The sequence below is a fragment of the Leiobunum rupestre genome, chromosome 9, assembly GCF_980474605.1.
Source record: "Leiobunum rupestre chromosome 9, qqLeiRupe1.1.hap1, whole genome shotgun sequence".
Taxonomy (NCBI): domain Eukaryota; kingdom Metazoa; phylum Arthropoda; class Arachnida; order Opiliones; family Sclerosomatidae; genus Leiobunum; species Leiobunum rupestre.
In genome coordinates this window covers 9,938,940-9,959,267 of record NC_143392.1, presented here as the reverse complement: position 1 = coordinate 9,959,267, position 20,328 = coordinate 9,938,940, and the positions used below count along the sequence as shown (strand labels likewise).

General features: G+C 35.2%; 7 protein-coding genes across 7 annotated transcripts; 6 read left to right on the top strand and 1 right to left on the bottom strand.

The window, feature by feature from the left end:
• The first annotated feature begins 5,744 nt into the window (after positions 1–5,744).
• On the top strand, positions 5,745–7,965 carry LOC149926477 (uncharacterized). The gene is made up of 5 exons (XM_090158371.1): positions 5,745–5,793; positions 6,710–6,769; positions 6,851–6,891; positions 6,952–7,284; positions 7,447–7,965. Exons 2-5 carry the CDS (start codon positions 6,742–6,744, stop codon positions 7,501–7,503), a joined length of 459 nt encoding a protein of 152 aa, XP_090014497.1. The 5' UTR covers positions 5,745–5,793; positions 6,710–6,741; the 3' UTR covers positions 7,504–7,965.
• A 230-nt stretch (positions 7,966–8,195) lies between these two features.
• On the top strand, positions 8,196–9,031 carry LOC149926476 (uncharacterized). The gene is made up of 3 exons (XM_090158655.1): positions 8,196–8,345; positions 8,462–8,528; positions 8,650–9,031. Exons 1-3 carry the CDS (start codon positions 8,232–8,234, stop codon positions 8,736–8,738), a joined length of 270 nt encoding a protein of 89 aa, XP_090014781.1. The 5' UTR covers positions 8,196–8,231; the 3' UTR covers positions 8,739–9,031.
• A 559-nt stretch (positions 9,032–9,590) lies between these two features.
• LOC149926475 (peptidase M20 domain-containing protein 2-like) lies at positions 9,591–11,162 on the top strand. The gene is made up of 6 exons (XM_090158813.1): positions 9,591–9,874; positions 9,939–10,093; positions 10,150–10,299; positions 10,362–10,503; positions 10,569–10,817; positions 10,884–11,162. Exons 1-6 carry the CDS (start codon positions 9,637–9,639, stop codon positions 11,156–11,158), a joined length of 1,209 nt encoding a protein of 402 aa, XP_090014939.1. The 5' UTR covers positions 9,591–9,636; the 3' UTR covers positions 11,159–11,162.
• A 146-nt stretch (positions 11,163–11,308) lies between these two features.
• On the top strand, positions 11,309–14,190 carry RabGGTa (Rab geranylgeranyltransferase subunit alpha). The gene is made up of 13 exons (XM_090158812.1): positions 11,309–11,434; positions 11,718–11,828; positions 11,885–12,009; positions 12,074–12,261; positions 12,324–12,524; positions 12,587–12,670; positions 12,731–12,813; positions 12,876–12,971; positions 13,033–13,172; positions 13,228–13,316; positions 13,375–13,503; positions 13,563–13,835; positions 13,924–14,190. The coding sequence occupies exons 1-13, from the start codon at positions 11,432–11,434 to the stop codon at positions 14,064–14,066; spliced, it is 1,665 nt and encodes a 554-aa protein (XP_090014938.1). The 5' UTR covers positions 11,309–11,431; the 3' UTR covers positions 14,067–14,190.
• A 108-nt stretch (positions 14,191–14,298) lies between these two features.
• On the top strand, positions 14,299–15,910 carry Dpm1 (Dolichyl-phosphate mannosyltransferase subunit 1). The gene is made up of 6 exons (XM_090158508.1): positions 14,299–14,450; positions 14,605–14,704; positions 14,758–14,868; positions 14,929–15,119; positions 15,514–15,628; positions 15,691–15,910. Exons 1-6 carry the CDS (start codon positions 14,338–14,340, stop codon positions 15,793–15,795), a joined length of 735 nt encoding a protein of 244 aa, XP_090014634.1. The 5' UTR covers positions 14,299–14,337; the 3' UTR covers positions 15,796–15,910.
• Positions 15,911–15,918: 8 nt separating this feature from the next.
• Positions 15,919–17,044, bottom strand: RFeSP (Rieske iron-sulfur protein). The gene is made up of 3 exons (XM_090158507.1): positions 16,748–17,044; positions 16,547–16,690; positions 15,919–16,482 (listed from the first exon to the last, which is right to left on the bottom strand). The coding sequence occupies exons 1-3, from the start codon at positions 16,965–16,967 to the stop codon at positions 16,016–16,018; spliced, it is 831 nt and encodes a 276-aa protein (XP_090014633.1). The 5' UTR covers positions 16,968–17,044; the 3' UTR covers positions 15,919–16,015.
• Positions 17,045–17,403: 359 nt separating this feature from the next.
• On the top strand, positions 17,404–18,596 carry LOC149926471 (glutathione S-transferase theta-1-like). Its single transcript, XM_090158412.1, has 4 exons — positions 17,404–17,637; positions 17,696–17,783; positions 17,848–17,998; positions 18,066–18,596. Exons 1-4 carry the CDS (start codon positions 17,526–17,528, stop codon positions 18,393–18,395), a joined length of 681 nt encoding a protein of 226 aa, XP_090014538.1. The 5' UTR covers positions 17,404–17,525; the 3' UTR covers positions 18,396–18,596.
• The last annotated feature ends 1,732 nt before the right edge of the window (positions 18,597–20,328 follow it).

Sequence of the window (20,328 nt, the reverse complement as noted above, 5' to 3'; positions counted from 1 at the left end):
AAGAATCTTTCTGTCCGGGACGATCCTAGAAATAATCTTACTGTCCAGGACGATCCTAGAAAGAATCATTCCCTTCACTACGATCTTAGGAATAATCGTTCTGTCCGGGATGATCCTAGCAAGAATCGGTCTGTCCGGGACGATTCTAGCAAGAATCGTTCTGTCCGGGACGATCCTAGTAAGAATCTTACTGCCCGGGATGATCCTAGCAAGAATCGTTCTGTCCGAGACGATCCATAAAATAATCTTACTGTCCAGGACGATCCTAGAAAGAATCGTTCTGTCCGGGACCATTCTAGCAGGAATCGTTCTGTCCGGGACCATTCTAGCAAGAACCGTTCTGTCCGGGACGATCCTAGCAAGAATCTTTCTGTCCGGGACGATCCTAGAAATAATCTTACTGTCCAGGACGATCCTAGAAAGAGTCATTCCATTCGGGACGATCCTAGCAAGAATCGTTCCGTTCAGGATGATCTTAGGAATAATCGTTCTGTCCGGGACGATCCTAGTAAGAATCTTACTGTCCGGGATGATCCTAGCAAGAATCATTCTGTCCGGGACGATCCTAGTAAGAATCTTACTGTCCGGAACGATCCTATCAAGAATCGTTCTGTCCTGGACTATCCTAAAAAGAATCTTACTGTCCAGGACGATCCTAGAAATAATCTTACTGTCCAGGACGATCCTAGAAAGAATCATTCCATTCAGGACGATCCTAGCAAGAATCGTTCCGTTCAGGATGATCTTAGGAATAATCGTTCTGTCCGGGACGATCCTAGTAAGAATCTTACTGTCCGGGATGATCCTAGCAAGAATCATTCTGTCCGGGACGATCCTAGTAAGAATCTTACTCTCCGGGACGATCCTAGCAAGAATCGTTCTGTCCGGGACGTTCCTAAAATGAATCTTACTGTCCAGGACGATCCTAGAAAGAATCCTTCCGTTCAGGATGATCCTAGCAAGAATCGTTCTGTCCGGGACCATTCTAGCAAGAACAGTTCTGTCCGGGACGATCCTAGCAAGAATCTTTCTGTCCGGGACGATCCTAGAAATAATCTTACTGTCCAGGACGATCCTAGAAGTAATCATTCCATTCAGGACGATCCTAGCAAGATTCGTTCCATTCAGGACGATCTTAGGAATAATCGTTCTGTCCGGGACGATCCTAGTAAGAATCTTACTTGCCGGGACGATCCTAGCAAGAATCATTCTGTCCGGGACGATCCTAGTAAGAATCTTACTATCCGGGATGATCCTAGAAAGGATCTTACTGTCAAGGTCGATCCTAGAAAGAATCTTTCCGTTCAGGACGATCCTGGCAAGAATCGTTCTGTCCGGGATGATCCTAGAAAGAATATTTCCGTTTGGGAAGATTCTAGTAATAATTTCTCCGTTTGGGACGATCCTAGCAAGAATCGTTCCATTCGGGATGGATGCGTTCATGATTAGACGGAAACCAGAAATAGTGACTGTTCTTAAAGGAAATTAAAAATTAGTATTTTGATCACCAATATTTTCTACTCTCTATTATATCTTTTGACATTTTCGGCGCTTAGTGTAGATTAAAAGGTTGAAGTCTTCCTTAAAAAAATGTGTTTGAGGCAATATTTCCATTAAAAGGATATTTCTACTTTCCAGGAACTTTCAGCGGTCGTTGGGTGTGATACGCCACTGTATAATAGACGGTAATTGTGTTCGAAACAGCAATTGGGTCCACTGTAAGACTCGTAGCTCATCGAAATTAACAAATTACCTCTATTAAAATTGCGCCTGACAGGCTGTCATCTGATAATTCAGACTAAGACTGGGTAAATGGTACAGTCTTCGCGTTTCAGCCGTTGAATTATATAAGAGAGACTTTACAGTGTCGAACGTGGACCCACTTTTGAATAATTCTAGGAATAAGAATAATAACAGCAAAACCAAGCTGGCCCTACCTGACGAAGGAACGAATCTTCTCCCCTCTAAAAGGAACAAAAGACGTCCGCAAAAAAAGCCCAATTTGAATTATGAAGGGTCGTCCCTTTCTTCGGTGTGACCCACATCCTTCAGCCAGCTTCCGGAAGTGGTAGCGATGTCTGTCCGTCACGCCCCTCCCTTTTCTCACTTAGACGAAAAATTACGACAATTTTAAGCGGTTTTTGAAGTAGAAAATGTAATTGCCCCTTTACTTGGTTAAGTTAGTTTTTCCAATAAATAATATATTTTTTATCCCAAAGTGGGACGTTTTGATAATCCTATTGTGTAAGTATTTTTGAACACGCGTCGAGATCTATTATTCTCGCATTTTATATATTAATGATTTATAGAGTAGATTCTTCAGTGGGGAAGAGGAGGAGAGACTCTGTATTATTCACACAATGAAAGTCTTAGTTGAAAGTAAACCGGTTACTGTTTTAATAGGTTTTTCTACATATTATGCTTATTGTTTTTTGGGGTACGCTTTAGAGAAATCACGTTGCATTTTGGGTGTGGTGCCACTTTGGGCGGAAGATGACTGATCAAGTCGTCTCGAACATCGATTTTTTTTTTCAGCTCTTAATCGATCTAATAACAACTTGATAAAAATAATATTAAAATGTAAAAGCCAATAAATATTTATATAATTTATTATATAACTATTATGTATTCAAAATCTTGACTGGAATGATGTATCCACCCTCGCCAACCTTAAAAATCTAAATCCATCGAATCGAACTATAGAGTTGTTAATTTCTCGAAAAAATTTTAATGCAGAAGAATTTCCGGAAATTTTTCCGCAAATCGGAAAAATAAAATATTTAAACATATATTACTTTTTAAGGGTTTTTATTCCAGAGTAGTCTAGAGGTTTAGTTTTAATTTTGGATCCGAAAAAATGAGCCAAAAATGCAGCGAAATTTAAATTGGCAAACAATGTCAAGCTAATCATGGAATTAAAACCCTTTTTTTTCTTTTTTTCGGAAAAATACGGAAAATTTTCCGGAAAAAAGGAGTCGGTAATTTTCTGACTTACAACTCTATATCGAACTATTGAAATTAAACTCAACTTTTAAAGAATTTTATTTAATAGCCCGAAGAGACAATTAAATTACCCACGACTGTATCAATCCCGACCTTCAATAGCAATTATCGTAATTATTACTCTCAATACAGTTATTATCGTACTTTAATAATCGGTGATCATTGCTTATATATAAAAAAAATCAATTAATACTCTTCTTTGTCAATGTTAGTTATAGGTGGGTGAGAGCATTAATTAGCCTTGAATTTCAGCATTTGAATCGACTGATATACACCGATAATGGCTCGGATAATGGTTCCAGTTTTAGACCGTACAAAACAATTACTAAAGAAATAAAATTGGCGATCGTAACACACCGGTGGGTGAATATTAATTATTGAATAATTATTAATTAAAAAACCAAATTGAAGAAATTCTTGCTAAAGAATCGATTTTTATTTTAAATGTCGAAATTCCGATACAATACTTGACCTGCTATGTCGAGTTTTTACAATTTAATAGAAAAAGTAGTAAAATGTAGAAATATAACCCGAATAATTTAAAAATCACGAATTGCTAGTTACAACAGGGCTTCGATTTAATACGAAAGAAAATATATTCAAATCGACTCCTTAATTAAGGCAATTTAATTTTTTTACGCTATTCACGATGGTGCTTCTGCTGAATAAGAAAAACGTTCTTATATATATAAGCATTTTTTTTGTCGTAAAAAACGAAAGTGTATAAAAAAAGGGCGCAAAGGGGATTATTTCTACATTATTTGGCCATCCTAAATTCCCCAAAAAAGACCGGCTTTCTATTGACCTAAGCGTGACCAAAGAGTGCTCACAGCGGGACGTGTATGCAGCCGGATGGCGTAGGGAGGGGGGGGGGGTGACCAAATGATGGCTTCTGCGTTTAGTAAGGGGGGGAGGCGAATCGAGAATGTTTGAGCTCGAACGGTCCGTAAGATGAGCGAGAGATGGGATATGTTGTGGGAGTAATTCTAATTCGTCGCCCCCCCCCCCCCATCAATTCTTCTTCAGCCTCAGGCTAACTCTTCCCGATGTTTTCTATACTTGTTTCAAAGATTTTGGGTCAAGCTTACCGTTTTCTTGTACATTTTCATATACTTGATATAAGCTTCATTGTATGTCAATCCTATTAGATTTAAAGAAGTTTTTCTTAAATGGAAATTTCGGTGTAATTTAATCCGAAAGTTGAGTTAGTAAACAATTTATTTCAGAATGATCACCTCAATAATGCTTGTATTATGTTTAACGTCATTTCTACCGGATTGTAGTAGAGATAGCGGTAGTAGGATATATCCTGTAAATTAACTTTCTCCGGAATGATCGTGCGCTGTGTGTGTGGAACGCTTCTACAGGCGCTCTATTGTATACAGTTGTTGTTGGTTAAAATTGCTATTTGTCGATAAATATAGCCCTAAAGACACAAACAAATTATGAATTTTAAATTTATTTTTATCATATAGCCCTAAATTTATCATATAACCCTAAATTGATATCAAAATACAAATTTACGGAAACAAATATTGAATTTTAAATTTATTTTTATCATACCACAATCTAAGGCTAAAAGAAACAAAATTATGAATTTTAAATTTATTTTTATCATATTGGCCTAAAATATTATCAAAATCTAAGGCTAAAAGAAACAAAATGATAAATTTAAAATTTATTTTTCTCATATTGGCCTAAAATGTTATCAAAATCTAAGGCTAAAAGAAACAAAATTATAAATTTCAAATTTATTTTCCTTGTGCATATACGCCTGATTTTGTTGGAGTTTCCTATTTTGGGAAATCTTGATGTGTAATCGCGACAGCTACTGAGTAAATAAAGAATTAGCTCTAAATTATTTGCCTGAGACGGAATTAGCAAAGTAAATTCAATTTTCTACCGTTGCTGGCCAAAAATAAACGAATATTATCGAAAGTTACCCAGGTTAAGTCAATAACGGAAAAGACCAAATACAAACTTATCTCCGTGTGGATATCCCGACTCTACGATGAAATCCTGAAAAAAAGTGATAATAAATTCAGATCTATTTTCGCCGTTGACACTTACAGTTACGTCGTATGAGCGATGACAGAAGCCGTTAAAATAAGAACGAACTTTTTTTAGTTCACTAAAACAAAAGACCGACAAAAGTGGGTCCAAAAATTTCAACAACCGAAAATAAAGAGTTTAACAAGTTCGTAAAGTTTGAAAGAGTGATAAAAAAAATTGACGTGGCGCGGTGGGTGTATAATCATGTTTTTGTTCCATATTTATTGAATTCTTTATAAGTAATAAATGCTCTAACCGGTCATTTGAAAGATTTTGGCATTCCACTTATTGCCGCGGCGTGTATTGAAAAATGTGTGGAAAGAAGAACCAGTTGGATGGGAGTGACATAGTTCCTTTCTTCCGTCGCGAGTTTAGCCCGGAGCTTCTTCGACGACCTTCGGCTTGACCTTTAACACCCCTCGGCGAGCACCCCCACCGCCACCTCCAGCCGCGTCGGCATCATCCTCGCCCGACCCGTAACGGGAACTCGCGGGTGGGGGAGGCCTCCCGCTCCCTTCCAATACCTGAAAATCATCCGCAACCCGTCACGCTAAATGCGAGCGCGTGATTGGTCGAAAGGATCCGGCTGATTGGCGGCAACGGCGTGCTCATCTCTGGGACCCCAAAAAGTGAAAGCGTATAAAAGGATGCCGCGCGAATGAAGAACAGTCAATTCAGTTTCCATCACTGTTTGGAATACAGTCACCAGCAACTTGTGATTTTTTAACCACTCTTTAGGTAAGCTCGTATAGCTTTATAGGATGAAAAACCTTTGCAGTCGGAAAATGCGCGTTTCTTAAAGTGGGGCTTCCCCGTAAAGTTTCCGTGCGCTAGGTGAAGTCGCGATACGGGGATTTTCGCTTCCGCTAATTTTAATAATATATTACCCCACGTAAAAAGATAAATATTTGAAATACGGCATCTAAACTGTTTAAATACGGTATAAAGATCAAAATTTACGTCGTAGATTTTACTATCTATCGAATCCGTTTAAATTTCGCAGTATGCCTTTCCTAAATCACTAATCCCTAAAAATCAAGCGATTGTACAACTCCGTTAGACGACCCGGTTGGTCCGTGTTAAAGGGCTTTTATTTTCGGATGGTAGTTGACCTATTTTCCGGCTACCTCCGTCTTTATCTAGGTTCCATAAATTGAAATTCTAATTTATAATTCCCCAGCTGTATATCTAATTTAATAATAAACCCCGAAAAAGAAAGGTTTTAGGAAACGGCATTATTGTCCTCAAAAGATATAAATAGCCTTCTTGACCCTCCTTATCTGTCGCCACCCACGGTTTTTCAACCAGAAATTTCGAGGACCCATCACGTCCCCTCGCACCTTTTTAACACCTCTCTTTTGAGAGACACGGCTAATAATAGAGAAAGAGAATGATACGAAAACCCGTTTCCTATTTTTTTCCATATTATTAGGGTATTCTTCTAGCGTATACTTCGCCGTGTCTTTTGTGTGTACAATTCGTCATTATTAAGAAAGCTTTTGTAATTTAAACCCGAGTAGGGCCCCCTTTTAACCAAACTTAATAAGAATGAGCTTTTTTTATATACGAGATGAGAATAAACACCGCGAAAAAAATTATGGAACGGTTGGTTTTGAGTCCAGATTTATTTGAAAGTTTGACATTTTCTGGTCAGGTCTCTCCGTTACCGCCGTCTACCGCTTAGTCATGTCTTATAAAATCGCCGTTGTTCTTTGTAAGTGCTCTTTATAGATTGATCCTCTTAAATTATTAATTATTTTTAATATTAATGACGCGGTTAATATTAATATTACAGCTATCGTCGCCACAGTCGTTTTATCCAACTCTATTCAGAGGGTAAATACATTTAAATTTGCTGTAGTAGTAGTTACTAAAATACTTAACGTTTTAACTTAGAACAAGAGGCAAGTCGGTGGTGCCTACAATCTTCCAGATGGCGCTGAATTGCTCTTAGGGTCCATCAAGACCACATTCAGTTGTCCGCCGCAAGATGGGTACTTCGCCGACGTAGACAATAACTGCCAGATCTTCCACGTCTGTCACACCGACACTCACGCCGACGGAAACGTTGAGACCAGGTTGTTCAGTTTCTTGTGCGGAAACCAAACCGTCTTCAACCAGTTCTCTCTGACTTGCGCGACCGAGGAAGAATCCATCCCTTGCGCGGCGTCCCAAGACTTCTTCGGTCTGAACGCCAGGATCGGAGACGAGAAGGCTTTCCTTCACGATGTAAGATTTTTCACTGGGGTAGACTAGCCAAGTGGGGCCAGGAACCAACTTGGCTTCCGCTTGGACAGTCTCCGTATTAATGGGAATGCTGCTTTAACGATCGAGTAGTTTCGGGGACGTGATTTCCTTTTTTACAAATTTCATTTTCAACCCATCATATAGGATAACGACGTTGCGAAGTCCAGTCAATTAATAGCAGCCAGACGATCTGGAAAATAGATATACCTTTCCCACCACAATCCCGGCCATTGAAATTACATAAAGGACTCGAACAATTATAGTATATTTTATCATAAAATCTATTGCTCAGAAATGCGAAATCGCGTGTGTAAAAGGTACATGGACATCTTCATCTTCACACGGTTTGGTGTATGCCCCTCTCCCTTCCCCCCGGTAGATAGTTCTTAAAATTTTAACGTAATTATTGTTTAAATTTCACGTGTTTAGGTGGTATGTTTTTGTATATACGGTTGATTTGTTCAAATGAGGGACTCTGTTTTTAATTTAATTTAAAACTTTCCCACGCTGCCAAATGTACGTTATATGTATTCCGAGTTATGGTTACGGTCTACTTGTTCAAGGGGCTCTCTCTAAAAAAACAGCTTCGCGAATAACTTGGATACCATAAATAAAATATAAAAATAAATAAATGTACATAAACGTTTATATAAAATATATAAAAAGAAGCTAAATAGGTCAATAGGTGTTATTATTATACTTATTATTGTTGTAATAAAAGTTTCGAATATGATGATGATATTTTAGTATTTATTTACCTCTCTCACAACCCTCTCCCTATTGTTTCTGAAAAATAGGCCAAAAATAGACGAGATTTTAGAGGATGGAAAGATGTTGGTAAGGGTGATTCGTCTTCCTTAGAATCACGCAGAGCGCGTGCGCAATTTGTATGACGAAATTTTCCGTTCTCTTGAAAAGTAAAATTTAAAATGGCGGACGGCCCTCAATCTCAAAAATCTCATGATATGAAAAGTGATTTAAGTAAAAATACTGGAGAACTAGTAGTACAAGACCCGAAAAACTTACAAGATTTAACACAATACGTAAGTATGTTCTCGGATGTATTTAAAATAGCGGGCCGTAAAAAGAAAAATCGTAAAGATATAGTCAAATGTTTATTTAAATAATAAGCCTTGGTCATTTGCCCTTTGTTTTTAAGGTTCAAAACCTTTTGCAACAAATGCAGGACAAGTTTCAAGTTATGTCGGATCAAATATTGGCTAGAAATATCCTTTAAATGCTTGCCTACTTTATTCAATTTAAAATCTTGTACAAGTCAAGTTTACCATAGATAGGGAGTAAGAATTAATTTAATAATTGGAACTTTTCCCTTAACGTTTTATTTACTCGATGATATGGGGCATAGAATTGATGATTTGGAAAAAAATATTGGTGAACTTATGACGCAGGCAGGTATTGAAGAAGGAGAAAAATGACCCTTTGAATTGGTGTATATATGATGGCTGAAAAAAATCACATCTGTAGTAAACAAAAAAAGTTTTTAATTGTGGTTAATGCTGGGATAGCATTTTATGTAAATAATCGCAACATTACACTATCCTCCAAGCATGAATCCAGTCATTTTTAAACATTGCCATAAAATCGCGTCTCGTAAGCTTTGTAAAACTGTATTTGTGAATAATGTTTGTATTTCCTTTGGTCTTAGACCCAAAAAAATTGTTTCAATATTTCGAGTTAACAAAAATAAAATTTAAACTTTTCAATTAAATTTTAATGTATTGTATTCAAATTTAAATTGTTTATAAACTAAATCAAAACTTTAAAAATAGGCCTAAAATATTAAAACAAAATCCTGATTCTACAAAAAATTTGTGATCCATGTAGGAAAATAAATTTTTCAAGTTTCAAACTGGTCTCTTTGACAGTTATAATTTTATTTTAAATACTCCTTTTATTCTGTAGGGCCATAGTAATATATATGAGTATCATGTACCCTTTTAAAGTACTGGTATCTCATAAATATGTTTAATTGGTTATCGAAATGAAATCCTTATCTCCCCATATAAATTCTTCATGTAGATTGAGGGACCCTAATTTCTGTATTTATAAACATCTCATTATTAGCCTTTATAAATTGTCCTCTTGTATCTGTGTGGTTTCTCATGTTTTATAATTTGATAAGTGCTTTTTACCAAGGGTTAAATATAAGTCCCCTATAGTATTATGTAATCTTATCTATAGATTTCCTTGGATAAATTTTAATTTTACTGGGATTTTATGACTGGGTGGAAATATTGTATTCCGTATTTTGAAAGAGCACATTTAGGTCATCTTTTTTAACTTTTAACATTGTAGGTAGTGCTATTTCTTTAGATGGCTTCGGAATATAAGAAAAATGAATTTGAAAAAGCTGTTAATGATAAATTAGAAACTGAAAAGGAAAATTTGGCCCTTTTAAGTTCAAAAATATGGAATAAGCCAGAATTGAAGTTTGAAGAATATTTTGCCCATGATCTACTCACCGAATTTTTAGAATTGCGGGGTTTTATAGTCGAAAGAAAATACATATTACCTACAGCTTTTAGAGCCGAGTACGAGAGGAGAAAGAATGGTAATCATACTTTTTCAAAAGTTTGTTTTATTTTTTCTGCAAATAAATTATTTTTTCTTTATAGGGTCTGAAAAGGTTATAACAGCGGCGATTTTTTGCGAGTATGATGCTCTTCCTCAGATAGGGCACGCTTGCGGACACAATTTGATTGCAGAAGTTGGTGTTGCTTGCAGTCTGGCTGTGAAACATGCTATGGAGACCTATAACATCTTTGGAAAAGTTTGCAGTAATAATATTCAAAGTGTTTGTTTTATAATAAAATGTTTTTCTTCTAGATTGTTGTTTTTGGGACTCCAGCTGAAGAAGGCGGTGGAGGTAAAGTGTACTTAATAAAAGGAGGAGCCTTTGACAATATGGATTTTGCTATGATGGCTCATCCATCTGCAGCAAATACTTCAGGGGTTGGACTCAGCTCAGCTTTAGAGGTAAATAGTGTAACATTATAGTTTATCTACAGAGTTTGTGTAGAGAAAATCAATGTTTTCAGATGTGTGCTTATTTTGAAGGAAAAGAAGCTCATGCTGGCTCATCTCCTTGGGATGGATTAAATGCTTTAGACGCTGCTGTTGCGTGTTACAACAATATAAGTCTGTTAAGACAACAAATCAAGACTGATGCCAGAATAAATAGTAGGTTTTCTAAGAAATAACAGTAAAAGGTTTTGTTAATTATAATTCTTCCACTTATTTTGCAGTTGCGATCCGAGATTGTGGTCATGCTGTTAATGTAATTCCCAATAGTTCTAAAGTTGAATTGCTTTTAAGAACAGCAATGACCTCTGATATGGAAAAACTTAAAAACCGAGTTGTAAACTGTATAGAAAGTGCGGCTAAAGCATGCGGATGCCAAGTTAAAATTCAACATGATGATTATAGTTTTTATAAGCACGCTATTCAAAATGAAGTAATTGAAAGTATTTATGTTTTCCATGGAAACAATAATGGTAGGTTTTACTTTTGCATTGGCTATGATTTTTACTGATTGTTAATTTGTTACATTTTTGTCATAGGTATATTATTCACTCCAAATGAAAAACGAGGTCCTTCTAGTGATTTTGGCAACGTATCGCATTGTTTACCATCCCTGCACCCCGTTTTTAGTGTAGGAGTTGAAAATAAACCTCATACAATTGAATTTGCTGCAGCAGCAAACTCTCCCATTGCTCAACCTTATGCTTTAAGAACTGCGAAAATTTTAGCGCTGACAGTTTTAGATTTATTAACAAACCCAAAATTGGTAGGCCTTGCCTTAGAAAAATTTAACATTACAGATAGACAACCATAATGTATAATAATTTTTGTTTTCGAGAATCGAGAATTCCATGGAGAATTCATATTTTTTATAGCTGTACGGCCAACTTTGATCATGCGCTATAGAACAGTTGGCTCTGCTTATGAGGTTTTTCGTCTGCCATTTTCTGTAGGAGTGGCTTAGGTCGGTCCGAAAATAAGTTTATTTCCTAAAACTTTTACCTGTTTGTTAAAGTTGCTGTAAAATAGATATAGTTATTTTGTTTTGAATAAATATTTTTAAAATAATTTCTTCATTCTTGGAAATATGGTAATTTTTAATATTTACAGTTAAGCCTTTGCTTTTATTTTGCTGCTTTATAATATTAATCTTGGATTATTAACATAAGGTTAGCCATAAGCACATTATTTATTAATCCAAGCTTCTTGAGTTCGGTTTTTGCTCAAGAAAGGGTTAAAAACCCATCACGTCGAGACAGGGAAGTATTACTCGTACAGATCCATGAACGTGGAAAGCGCCTTCCAGAATTGCACGCGACTTGGCAATTTTGCGAAGATGCTTTTTATTATTATTTTTCAATGTATTAATTTAGCACGGTAGACTGAAAGTTAAGACCACTGCTGAACAACAGGAAGAAAAGCGAAAAGAACGAGAGAAAAAACTACAATTATTTCAAGCTGGATATAGGAAAGCCACTGAAAAGGCAAATATTTCCCTGAAAAACACATTGTTTTTTACTTAAGCATGAAGCCATTTTAGCGTGAAAACCAAGAATATGACGATGAAGCTTTATCTGTTGTGTCTGGTCTATTACAAGCTAATCCAGATTTGTACACCTTGTGGAATTTTAGGAAAGAAATTCTTTTATACCTACAAGAGTCAAGGTACTTGAATTTTTAATTTTAACAGTAAACTTTAGGGTAGACATTAAGGAAAGTTAAATTAAAGGTCCAAAGATGATTTTCAAGCTCAATGCCAAGAAGAAATGATTTTAACTGAAGCTTGTTTGAGAAAGAATCCAAAATCGTATGGTGCGTGGCACCACCGGGGTTGGATTCTGGCTCTTACTCCAGAGCCTAATTGGACCAGAGAAATAGGACTATGTAACAAATTCTTAGAAATTGATGAGCGAAATTGTAAGACCTTGTGTTATAAACCAAATGTATAATAATTTAATAGTTTCCTTCCTCTTGAATAGTTCACTGCTGGGACCATAGGAGACTAGTTTGTCAGCTGGCTGAGGTTATAGCCATTGAGGAGCTAAATTTCACTATGAAAAAAATTGAAGCCAACTTTTCAAATTATTCAGCTTGGCATTATAGAAGTTCCTTATTACCATTAGTTCATCCAGGCCCCAAAGAAGAATATAGATCCATCTTGGAAGATTTAATATTGAAAGGTAAATAAAATTCATTAAGCGTAACTGTAAGTACAATTGTAACTTTCAAAGCTATTCAACAGAATATGAACTTGTTCAAAATGCTGCCTTTACTGATCCGGCTGACCAAAGTGCTTGGTTTTATCATAGGTGGCTTTTAGGGAGAGGTAAATTATATAGTTACTTAGTTAAAAACATATTTAAAATTCTAAATTGTATTATTTCAGCCGAGAAAAATTTAGATATTCTGTATGTCCATAGCTGTCCTTCTAAAAATTTTGTAACAGTTGTTTTAACTAAGCCAGTTTTGGTGCGTTTTAAAAAAGTGATATTTTGACAACCGAACGTTTAATGTAAATTTACAATTTTTAGCTGAATGAAAATTGTTCATTGAGCTTTATGGTAAATGAAAATGTGATAAATACTCATTGGAAAAATTTGAATGCACCATATGCCTCAACCCTTTATGTAAGTTATACAAGTTATTACTTAGAGAGCATAGTGTGATACTTTTTCTTTTGATGTCCAGATATCCACAGACTCCAATATTGACCTAAACTCGTCTTTACATGTAGTGTTAAATGTGCATGGAAACGCTAGCTCTATTAAAATTCTACCTAAGGATGAAATTGTACAGTGGAAATGTAACACTAAGAAAGAACTCTATATGTAATTTATTCCATTTTTGTGTGTTTTAAGGGTTAATATAAAAAGTGTTCTTTAGCTCCGAATTGAGTGCTGCTGCTGGGAAGGTCTTGCAACAAGAATTAGAGTCCTGTCAACAACTTATGGAGCTTGAACCGGAAAATAAATGTAAATTTTTATTTTTATTTTAAATGACAAATTTTTTACTTAGTATATTTTGTTTTAGGGACTATCTTAACAAATGTTTTGCTAATGCAAGCCTTAGACAATAAAAAGTATCAACCTCAAGTCTTGGAACATTTAGAGAAATTAACTATAGTAGATTCCTCAAGAAAAAGCTATTACAATGATCTTCGTGAGTTATTAATTTTAAGTGTAGTTTGTAATCTGTAATTAATGAAATATGTTTAACAGGGAGTAAATATATTGTCGAAAACAAAATTGAAAGTTTAGGCGAAGCGGATTTTGAATTTAGCCTAGTTAATCAGAGTCTGCGTTACATTCCTCATTTGGACCACTTGGCTTTCTTAAGAGTCATTAATTTATCAAGAAACAAAATAGTTTCTTTGAAAAATTTTGGTCAGCTGGTTAACGTTGAGATACTAAACCTTGGAGATAATCAAATCAAATCCTGCACTGGTTTAGGAAAATTGACCTACTTAATGGAGCTAAATTTACAAAACAATTGTATCCTTTTTTTATTGCATTATAATTAATAGGAATTAAATGAATTAATAGGAACAGGTAATAATTTATCCTTAATAATAGAACATAGTGATTGAAGAAGAATGTGATATAGAAGACTTGAAGCTTTGTAAAAGTATAAAAGAAGTGAATTTAGCGCATAATCCTGTTACTTTAAACAAGGATTTGATCATGATTTTGTCTAGTGCCCTTTCAAAGGTGGTTTTAGGTTGAATGTTTATTATTTGGGGTTAAATCTAGCAACAAAGAGATAAGAAATTGTTAAATATTTATTTTTGCAGACCTTTATTCGCTAATCTGTTAAGCATCTGCTTTAATTCGTTATTATAAATAAATTTTGTGCAAATGAACCCAACCTATGGTTTTTGCGATTTTCATTATTTTCTGACACGTGTGTTGCCATTTTGGTTTTCCCACTTTTCTTGAGATTGCATTTCATTGGACAATTTTTCAGTGACTACCCGTGGTACAATTTGTGTCAAAAATGGCAGGTGAAAAACGAAAATCTAATAAATATTCAATATTATTGCCCACTTACAATGAAAAAGATAACTTGCCAATAATTATATGGCTCATCGTTAAATTCATGACTGAAAGGTAATTATATTTTACTGTAATGTAAAAATAATCAAGATAAACATCTAATTTGCAGTTGCATGACAAAGGCTTAATGGACAACAATTGTATCTGCATTAAGGATTGCTCATTAAAATTTTATGCTAGAAATTTAGAAATTTGCGTCTATTTTTAGTGGATTTGACTTTGAAATAATAGTTATTGACGATGGAAGCCCTGATGGTACTCTCGAAGTTGCCCAACAATTGGAAAAAATCTATGGAGAAGATAAAATTGTAAATTTTTTGTATTACTTATTCTATTTGATCCTTGACTTTAAGCAATGTAGGTTCTTCGACCTCGAGGAAAGAAACTAGGTCTTGGTACTGCATATATGCATGGAATCAAACACGCAACTGGGAATTTTGTGATCATAATGGATGCTGACTTATCTCATCATGTAAAAAAAAACGTTTTACTTTTTTATTATAATTTAATTTATTATTTCGTGTTCTTTCAGCCCAAGTTTATTCCAGAATTTATTCAAATTCAGGAAGATGGTGACTTTGACATTGTAACTGGTACAAGATATGACAAACATGGAGGTGTATATGGTTGGGATTTGAAAAGAAAAGTTATTAGTCGTGGGGCCAATATCTTAACCCAAATACTCTTGCGCCCTGGTGTTTCTGATCTCACTGGAAGTTTTAGGTATGATAATAATGGGGATTATTATTTTTTGTACTTTTATAGACTACTAAGCTTAGTAAAGCTTTTATATAAGCATTCTGATCATAACTTTAGAAAAGCAAAATCAATAAAACAAAAAAAATGAGTGACAAAACTGTAATTCTAGTAGATAGAATTAACAGTAATTTGGAAATTAATTATGATGATAATGAAAACAAAACTAGGAGTGTAGCAGGCCAAATGATTCAATATCATAATAGTAGTGCTTATAAAATTAAGGCAATACAGCCTAAACCAAAATTAAGGGATGAACAAAATATTATTAAAACCAAAGAAACATTAGTTAGTTTAAAAACAAACCATGAAGGTTTTAAAGCCATAATAAATGGCCTAATGCTATATCTTTGTTTATAAGATTATATAGGAAAGAAGTACTTCAACGTCTCATTGACTCATGTCAGTCCAAAGGATATGTCTTTCAAATGGAAATGGTTGTCAGAGCTCGTCAATACGGGTATTCAATTGCAGAGGTAATATTTCGTTTTTCTATGTATGCTGGGTTTTTGAGTTAATTCTCTTAAATTTATTTTAGGTGCCTATAACATTTGTGGATAGGTTTTATGGAGAGTCTAAATTAGGGGGTAATGAAGTGGTTCAATTTGTCAAGGGTTTGTTATACTTGTTCCTAACTACATAAAAATGCGATTATGTATGGTAATTCCTTTTATTTTTTTACAAGTGTATTTATAATGGAAATTACATTGTTGAATAACCAATTGTATTCTTCAAAAATAAAAGCATACAATAAAAACTACATTCCTAACAGAAACAATTGTTTCAATATTTTTATTTTCTTTGTCACTTTTTTACAGCATTTTAAATTAAATTTTTCCTACCAAATTTTAAACAATTGTAACTTAACCAACTATAACTGTATCATCATTCACGAACTCGTATTCTGGTACCTCTAAATTCAAAGGAGCAGGCCCTTTTCTTATTCTACCAGAACCATCGTAGTGGGACCCGTGGCATGGACAGTAATAGCCTCCATAATCTCCAGCATCCGCAATGGGTACGCATCCCAAGTGAGTGCAAACTCCAATGATAATCAGCCAATCTGGATTTATTGCTCTTTCGCTATCATGTTGAGGATCCCTTAAAGATGATATATCAACTGCTTTTTCTCTTTCAATATCTTCAGCTGTTCTGTGACGAATGAAGAGCGGTTTTCCTCTCCACTTCAAAGTTGCATTTTTACCCTCTGGGATATCACTCAGCTTCACTTCGATCTTTGCCAAAGCCAAGACATCAGCAGATGGTGCCATAGATCCAATGAATTTGTGAACCAAGGTTTTTGCTGAGTAAGTGACTCCTAATCCACCAACTGTAATGTTAAAGAAGTTAGTTAAACAGGGATAAGACTTTCCAAGCCCCCAAATTTATATTACCAGCTACTGTTAGGTAACTAGCCACTTTCCTGGATTCCGCAGAGTTCTTAGAACTTTTATTAGGGTCTTTAACTGAATCTAATCGGTAAGTGGAAAAATCTGGAACCTTTATATCCGTATGGGCGCATCGAATTTGACCGGGTCCTGAAATATCTCATATTTAAGTTACCTTAGTACTTAATCGTAAAGCTTTGGGCTAACCTCCATATGACCCGATTCCACCTGATTTAGCAATCACTCTTCCAGTAGGAAGGGACTTGGCTATCGCACTAAATGTTTTATGATTTTCCGGTGGCGGCTGAACGACCACATTTTCGCTTAATACAGAAGGGTTGGATATTATCTTTAGCTGCGAAGAAACGGTTTGGGATGTAGCTTTTAAATAAGGGTAAACATTGGTTGACTTCTTCAAGATATTCATTTTGACCTTTGCAAAGAGAGTTAAAGCACCCTAGCCCTGGCTGGAACTCGATTCGCTTTGCAGTAGAACTTTAGATAACAACGCTACCAAAAGTTTCGGCGTTCACCTTGTAAAGAAAAATCGCCCAAATATGCAAACATTTCAGGACTATTTTAAAGTGTATTTAATTAAAAAATCCTTGAACTTTCTGTTTAGTAAGTTTAGAATCATTATGTATACATTTATTATTTAACAGATTATTTTATCGACATTTTTAGGTTCGGTACCTATTTTTCTAATCTAAATAATAAACTACATTAAAAAAGTCGCCAAAACCTACAGAAAATCGATGCATATGGCAAACCTGCCGACCTCCCAAACGTAAGTTCCATTCTCAACCACTAGGAGGGAGAAACATTTAATTTTACCCTAATATCAGAGAGTATCTCTGCTAATATTTAAATAACCTTGAAACCTCGTAGTAGGGGACGTCTCCAACCCCTTCAAGATTATTGTCTTTTTAATTATTCTATAGGTCTGTTACAGAAGGAAGTGTCCTCTTTTTACCAGTTTTACAGAATGGCACTTAAATATTATTATGATTTGATGTCACAACCATGCAGAGCCCTTTATATTTTTCTAAAATTAAACCAAATACCTTATGAATCTTGTGCTGTGGCCTTACGTAAAGGTATATATCATTATGATAAATTGGTTGGACAATTGCTTTTGTGACCTTTTGGTTATAGGGGAGCATTTTACTGAAGAGTTCGAAAAGGTAAATCCTCTGAAGAAGGTTCCAGTTATAATTCATAATGATTTTAGATTAACAGAGAGGTAGGAGATTTGTTATATTTATTGTAAAATTATTTAAATACTAAGTTAATTATTTATGGTTTAGTGTTGGTATTCTACGATACTTATCCAGAGAATTTAAAGTTGCTGATCATTGGTATCCGAAGGACAGTCAAGCTCAGGCGCAGGTGGATGAATTTTTGGAATGGCAACATTTAAATTTACGAGCACATGCTTCATTGGTGTTCATGCACAAAGTCAGTTTACTTACAATAAAATTTATAATTTTCAATTTGGTTCTTTGACCGTGCTTTTATTTTAAAGGTTTTATTTCCATTGATGAGACAAAGAGATCCAGATGAAAAGAAAATCGCTCATTATCGAGAAGAACTCGATAAAACTCTGACAAACATGGAGAAAATGTTTTTGGCTAAAACCTCGTTCTTGAATAGACCAGAGATAAGCATTGCTGATCTTTTAGCAGTCTGTGAGATGGAGCAACCTATTGCCTCTGGCTTTGATGTCGTTAGTGATCACCCAATCACTAAAGCATGGATGGAAAGAGTGAAAGAGCAAACTCAGCCCTATTATAAGGAAGCCCATGTTTTCATTGAGAAGCTCAGACAAAATATGACTGCCAAATCGAGTTTGTAATAACATACTCATAGTCTTTTTTTTTGATAATCTAAAATCTCCTGGTAATATTATGCCTTGATTTCATAATCAAAAATTATTATACAATAATTATTATGGGTATATGCAATAAAATTAAACCGGGGTGCTACATTTGTTAAAATTTTACATATCTTTTATTTTTATACAACAAAATAAATATTTTTTTAAAACTTGCGAAAACGCTCTTTTGATATTCGCGCCAAAAGTTATTTTTGCCTCTTTCCACTCATCTCTCTTCCCTCCGCCTCCCCCTACTATGGCAGCTCGAAAACTATTCAGCGTTGCCAGATGTACAATCCGGATTGTATTTGTAGGATCCAAGTTGCACTGAACAAGTTAGCGCGTTCTTAAAATTTGTCTCGCTCAAAAGTACCATCTTTTAGGATTTTAAGAAAGAGGAAGGACGTATTTTTGTATTTCGCCTCTGCTTTATTTATTTATTCAACAATAAGCTGTTAAATGAAGCCCTGAGGACATGTACATTACCATCGTAATTAAATGAAAATAGCACTCACACATAAAATAAAAGAGAAAAAAGATATAAGTAAATAATATTATAACGTTGAGTTAAGATAATCCGAAACCTTTATCCCCTTACCAGGACCCCTTTATTGTTATCTTATGACCAAGGTCATTTTCTTTCCTAGAAATCGGATAAATAACTAAAACGATTCTTAGAATATTTCGTTGCGGGCTGAATGAACCGGGCCTTTAGCCTATGCTTTCGTTGGCTGGCGTACGACAATAACGCCATCTCTACGGCGTCTAATTAAAAACTATTTCTCAAAAAAAAAAAAAAAATGGTGTTCTCAAGCTCGTCGCTGGAGTCGGCTGGACTCGTTTTTGAAACCCGAGAACGCGGCTTTTTAGATATTTTGAAACGCGGTTTTCTTATTAACAAGTCGGCCCAGGCCGTAATATTAGTTCCACATCGGTATATTCGGATGGGCAAACCCAACCCATACACCCTTAGTAGACACAGGTAGGCAAACTAATACAAAAGCTGTGAATGAGAGTGAATAAAATTAAACATCTTCACTCTCACTCTAAAATGAGAGTGAATAAAATTAAACATCTTCACTGCATAGGGAAAAAAATTAAACATTGAAATTTAAATTACTTTTTTCCATTTATCAGTAGTTTTTTGTGGACCCGTGCCATCGCTATTCAGTCTCCCACACAAGTCTTTCCACATCTTTTCATAATCGTTAATAGTGAAATTAGCAGTAAGTTTCTTGGTTTTAAATCTTTCATTGCTTCTCAAGAATTCAACGATGGTTTCTTGTTGCGAAACCGATACCCGGCTTGTCTGAAATCTTCGGCCATAATTTTAATAACTTGATGTTCTCGAGCTATTCTACACTTTGGCCGAAAGTTTGATTACTTTGTTCTTAGGGAAGAGAAAATACAATTCACGAAACGTGGAGTTGTTATGTCGTCTGCTTATGTTTTATATAAATTTTTATTGGTCGGAATATATCGCGCATGTGCGATGGCAAACGGAACTACATCATCTGTTCGATTTCGATTAACTAGTCGATAATCGACATCTTCCTTATCGATTTCGATATGGGCCTGTTATAGAATAGCATTTATCGAAAACTAATTTATCGATCGATACCATCGAGATCGACTTCGAGACGAGATCGAGAGTGAGATCGAGAGGAGTTATAGAATAGCCTCCCAGGAGCGAAATCATCCTAACACTCTCGTGGGGGTTCTTAAAGCGGTACATGAAGGTCATATGGATATCATTATCGCCACTTGTGCTATTCTACGACGTGCGGTGCATTGACATTCTGATCGGTTTATTTATTTGGTTTTACTTTGTGTTTGGTGTAATTCTACCATTTGTACAGTATTCTTCGGGTTTTTTTATTTTGTTTTATGTTCATTTTCAAATTGCGCGCCT